The sequence below is a fragment of the Corvus brachyrhynchos genome, unplaced genomic scaffold (genome assembly GCF_000691975.1).
Source record: "Corvus brachyrhynchos isolate BGI_N302 unplaced genomic scaffold, ASM69197v1 scaffold97, whole genome shotgun sequence".
NCBI lineage: Eukaryota > Metazoa > Chordata > Aves > Passeriformes > Corvidae > Corvus > Corvus brachyrhynchos.
This window is the reverse complement of record NW_008239758.1, coordinates 5222043-5227775: the sequence shown is the minus strand read 5'-3', so window position 1 is coordinate 5227775 and position 5733 is coordinate 5222043. Positions and strand designations below refer to the sequence as shown.

Below are 5733 nucleotides of genomic sequence, written 5' to 3'. Positions count from 1 at the left end.
GGGACACCCCCATGTGTGGTAGCAAACCCCAGACATTCAGGGCTGAGTGCCTGACCCCGATGCCCCAGTCTGCCCTCCAAAGGCTTCTGCATTTTCCCTTTCCTCCCAGGGCAAGCTGCCTCAGCAGGGGCATCCCCAGGCCTCGCCGGTGAGCTGTTATTTGCCAGCCAGAGGTGGGTAAGAAAAGAAACACCCTCCCTAAAATACAAGATGTCTGGTGTGAATATCCTGATCCTGCTAACCCGAGGGCTCGGCTGGGGCCGGCCGCGGGCAAGCAGCAGCCCCGGGTCTCGCTTAGCAACAGGGCATGGAGCAGCCCGTGGCTGGCAGGGAGAAAAAAGGGTCTTTTCTTGTCGGTGAAAGATTCATCGTTGGGCTGAAAGTGGCCCCTCCCCTCTTTCAAATACTTGTCAGCAGGGAGAATACAGCTTAGATACTGGGCTGATCAGATCATGGCTAATCTGTTATTCCCGGCCATGAAAACTGCCGGAAGACTTTCAAACAACTTCACTGGGAGTGTGTGCGGCGGGAGGGAGCGGGCAGGAGGTGCCGGGCCACTGGCAGCCCCATGCCGGCATCCTGAGGGCATCCCCTGCTCGTGAGGTGTGCAGGGAGGGCAGCACTGGTCCCCCACCCCGTGCTGACCGGGGCATCCTCAGTGCCATGGGCAGGGGCAGCAGAGGGGAAGGGGTCAGTGCCGAGCAGTAGAAGATGGGCTGGCCAAAATGTCCCTGTGGTGAGAACAGGCTGTCCTGGTTGCATTTTTTTTCTTCCAAATGAGGTGGTCTGAAAATGTTTGTCACTGTTGAAGGACATTTGACACTCATGTCTGGGAGCCTCCCCGCTGCAGAGAGTACCAGAAAAAGATGGCCAGCTCAGAAAAAGGTGCTTTCCTCCCTCTGGGCTGAGATGTATGTAAGGAAAAAACCAGAACAGACAGGTCAGACAATTTGTGTACTCAGTGCTTTGCAGAAATTTCACATGGTGGCCCAGATTCTGCCCCTGTACATGAAGGTACATCAGAGAGATGCAGTATCCTACAATATCTCCTACAAGTCTTGCTATACCCAGCACTGGGGCCAGTGTGGGTGGCCAGCCCAGGGAACAGTGGAAATGCATCCTCACTGCCAGAAACTCACTTCTCCCTACATAATCAGGGTAGGTGGAGCTGCTTTAACCACTGCCACTGGACACACAGGTAAAATCTGATCCCCAGGCCTGGCACACACTGCTCTGTCTCTCCCCAGATGCTCTGCACGCCCGTACATCTTGGCCATGCACCTTGCCCTGCTCCCCAGCTTTCCTGCTGCTGCCTTGTCCTGCTGCATTCCACTGTCAGCTTGGCTTTAGCCCTAAATCTGCCTCTTCTGGGCTCAGCAGTAGCCCGGGTTATTGTCCAGTACATGCCATGAAGATGGACCTTTGGTGGGACAGCTCTGTGATAGAGAGGAAAACTACCCTGAAGTGGCCCAAACTGATGGTAGCCTGTGGGAGGGGGATGGATGACCAGCAAGCCTGGGGACTGGCCTGCACCTTGGCAAGCTCCTCTTAGTCAGGAATAATTAATTAACCTTCTCGAGGATCTTAGCTTCAGCCCTTCCCTGCTCATGCCCAGCCCAGGAGAGGAGGGAGGAGGAGACGGCAGTGAAGAGGGTAGAGAATTAATTGGACATTGTGTTGGGAATCGCCTCCTGGTTGCTGTCAATCTTGGGAGTGAACAGCCTCTTGTCTCACTCAATAGGAACTTTATATGCTCCTTTAATCCTTCAGTCTGTATTGTCAGAGCTTCCCCCCTCCTCCTGTCTCTCCTTCCCACCACAGGACTTTTGATGACCCCAGCTGTCTGAGGCAATACAAAGAAGCCCCTTAACTAACACCCTGTGATCTATACAGGCAATAAAGAGGGTCCCCTTGACAAGGATTTGCGGGCAGAATATATGCAAATGCTGGGAGGTGCACGGGTGGGGAGGTGTGCCGGGAAAACCACTGTGAGGAGGGCATGGCTCCTGGCCCTGGGGATGCCGTGGCCCGAGCGGGCATGTGGTGCAGGTGAGGGGTGGCCAGAGAGAACCAGGGCTGTCTGGGGCAGGTTGGCCATTGCACAGCCTGCCATGGGCTAAAGTAAACAGGAGTGCCCCATTCATCAGGGCTGCAAGGCCAAGCCATCCACCATGGGCACCTAAACGGGGGACTCCTGGCCCATGCACCCCTGTGCTTTGCTCCTTGACGGCCACCTCCTGAAGTCAGGAGGCCATGCTCCTTCCCACATTAGCACATGAATGGGGTTAGGGGTGGGGGGGAGGTGGGAAGGGGGGCAAGACCCCACTGTCCACTCAAGCAAACAATTTGGCTAGCAAATTGACATAATTACAAGGGACAGAGAGAAAAGAAAGGCGAGCCCCCTCCCCTGCGCTCCAGAGGGCCCGACCCCTGCCGAGTTACTTAGACCCTTTGTGCGACTCAATGCTAGGTACTGATGAGGGGACGTATGCCCTTTTCAAGGGCCCTAAGCGACCGGCTGCCCTAATCTGATTACAATTTACAGCGCTCCTTCAGAAGGGGCCGGAGCGGTGCTCACGCAGGCGTGGACACGCCGGGCCGGACACGCACGCGCTCGCTCCGGCCCAAAGGTAGGTGGATGTGCGTGGCCAAGGTGGGAGGATGTGCACAGTGGCACCACGGCCAACACCGTGTGAGCATCACCAGCAGCATCCACAGCGTGGTTTTCAGCGTGCCAGTTGTGCGAGGTCAAGAAGGCTGGGGGCACGGCTGTGGGAGCACGCGGCTTTGTATACATGGGCACTCTGCCAGCAGCAGATATGCAGCGGCCAGGGGCTGGGGTGTGAAATGTGTCCATTTCAGCCCAAATCTGGGGTTGGCACCATGTAGCTGCACTCATGCACACCAACACACACATGGGCATGGATGCAGTAAGCAGGCAACCCCCCTTGTCTCGGGCAGATCCACAGATGGGGCCCCTCTCCACCAAGAATGAGGGACAGCAGAGGTGAGCAAAGGCCTTCTGCCAAAATCTCTGCAGCAGCTTACAGAAGCAGGAGTGCGAGCAAAGCCCACCACCTGCCTATTAAAAGAGGGATTAAACTACGCTGTTCCCCCCCCACCTCCTCCCTGCTCTCTCTAACATCATCCCCTTGGGGAAACCACCACCTTTACATGAGATTTTCTCTTTTTTTTAACCTCTTTTCTGCTCCGTGCCACACAGATCCCAGGGGATTAGCAGCCAGGCTGGGCCTTCCAGCCTCCTTGAAGGCAGGTTGTTTCAGCGGCCCCCCCCCCATGGGAACCTGCCCCAGGACAACTTTGGTCAATGCCTCCGGTGCTTCCCAGCCAATTTGTACCACCTAATCCCCACGAGTATCTACAGCCCCTTTCTCACACGTTCTCCCGCCTGCCAGAGCAGCCCAATCCTCTGCTCTCCACGCTCCCCTGTTGAGAAACCCTCCGTCCACTGCTGGGGCGGCGACTGCACTTCAAACGCGCCAGCCCGATCCCAGCATTGTTTGCCAGGGAATTAAAACTGCACAGCCAGCCCCAGAGAGTGATTTAGGTACTGAGACCAGACTGAGCCCCGCAAGAGCATGGGCAATAAAACGCTTCGCTGCCCAGCAGCCTGAGCAATTTAGGTGTCTTCCCATGAGGAGGAAGCAGAGCCCGGAGGGACAGGGAACTGGGTCAGGGCTTCTTCTTCCAGCACGTGCACATGGGAACATCTCCCAGGGCTCACAGACCCGTCCCACAAGAGATGTGGGCTGGCCACCTCGCAGAAGCAGTAAGGGTCACCCAGTCTTTGCCATTACTGAACCCCACAGCCCCTTGCAAGCTGCTGGGAGGAAGATCAGAGGTCATGAAGGTTGGACACACAGATTATCTGGGACACAGACAGAACTCAAATGGTGTGGGATGGAGAGACACCAGTCTGGTGACACAGTAGGAAATGCAGTGCCCAAAAGGTCTGCTGCTGCTTTCAGATTTTGCAGACTTGGGGGGAAGAGTTTAGAACTCCCTTTTTGAAATGACATTGTCTCCGGTGCCTGTCAGTAAACATCCCTGTGGTGGTTTCTGATGCACTCTCTGAATGAAGCTGTGAGCAGAAAATGGCTGTTACATCCCTTTCCCAGTGCAGAGAAGCTGGGAGGAGATCTCCTTCCTTCAGGAGATCCCTGCACAGGGAAAACTGCCCTACATTTTCCCATCCCTATTCTGGAGAAAAGATGCAGCTCAACATATGCTTCAGCCTCTGCAGGGATCATTCTCCAGAGACCATTTCTAACCCCTGTCAGTCCTGCCTTTGCCATCATAAAATAAATACGCAATATACCACTTGCTGGCAAGAGGGCTGGAGCTCCTGATGGCCCAGCTACGATATTTCTGAATTTCTCCTTAGCCAACCAGCCCTTTCCCTGCATCACACACTGCTGCCATGCTCGAGACCAATCCTATGGAGGATTTTAGATCTTTTATTACTCTTCTTTTTTCAATGGTGAGGTTGTTTCAGGCCAAATGGAGGCAACGTGTGTACAGGAGAGAGCGTCTCCCGTGCCTGGCTGTCCCCGTCCCTGTGCCATGGCAGGGGAACACAGTGTTTTGGCACCTCCTCCTCTGTCACAATGTTTTTCAGCTCCACCAAGCAAAGTGTCCAATTAGAGCAGAGCCTCTTGCTTCCATCTTTGCCGACATTTAATTAACATGCTGCTGCTGGCAGCCGCTGACAAATTCCAGAAACATGTTGTAAAGGGTTTTTGTCTTTACTCAGCATGGAAAATGAGGGTGTCATATCCCAAGGGGATGTGAATAGCTACTTTTGACTCCCCCCCTCAGGTGTAAGAATTACAGCTAGATGCAGTGAAGAGACCTATCAGCCCTCCTACCTCCTTCCCCCCCCCCTCTCTTTTCCTTTCCTGCTCCTCACATTATATCACCCTGGAAAACATGTAGGATTTTAGGCCTGGTTTTCATCCCTGTTTCCTCCAACTCCTTCTGAAGCCTGATGGTCCAGCTAAGAGAACGTGACTGTCCTCTTCCCATCAGAATAGCACCAGTAAGTGGAAGGAGCCATCTGATGACACTGGTAGAAAAGGCTGAAGCCAAAAAAGAGGAAAGGATCCTGTCAGTCTGTGCTGTACATCCTAACAAGGTTCCCAGGGAGCTGATGGAGGTCTCAGTAGGGCAGTTCAAGGGAAGGCGATGGCAGAGGCCATCATGTAGGAGTGTAGCTGGACTCACAGCTGGCCCTCACCCCACTGTGGATGGCACGATGAGTGCAGGGACAGCTGCTGCACCCCAGCATCCCCTCCTCAAAAAGAACCAGCCTGGCCCGTGCTTCCCATAGGGGCTCATCACCTTCTGAATTGTCATCTCAAGGTGCCAGCTCCCAAACCAAGCGTCTCCCCAGCCTGCACTATCCAATACAGTATCTAACTAACACACCCAGCCTCTATTGCCACCGTTCATGCCTCCGCTTTGTCCCCGAGGCACCAGGAGTGTCCCAGCGCTTCCACTTTGTCCCGGGCAGCCAAGAGCTCTCCCGACAGCCGGCGGGAGAGACGGCTCTGGGCGACATCCCATCCCGCTCGGCTGCTGACACAAAGCAGCACAGCCCTGGAAAGAAGAACACGTCTTTATTATATCCACAGCAGCTCGTTACGAACGCGGCAGAGTAGGGCAGAGCCCTCGTCGTCACGGGGAGAAGGCGATCCTTCGGCCCCGGCAGCG

At 54.9% G+C, this 5733-nt stretch overlaps 1 protein-coding gene across 1 annotated transcript in view; it reads right to left on the bottom strand.

Annotated features, from left to right (window-relative positions):
- Positions 1 to 5468: 5468 nt before the first annotated feature.
- RHCG (Rh family C glycoprotein) overlaps positions 5469 to 5733 on the bottom strand; it is an 8271-nt gene continuing 8006 nt past the window's right edge. The window contains exon 10 of the mRNA XM_008640146.2: positions 5469 to 5570. Within this exon, the coding sequence (XP_008638368.1) occupies positions 5469 to 5570 (102 nt within the window). The remainder of the gene's footprint in view (positions 5571 to 5733) is intronic.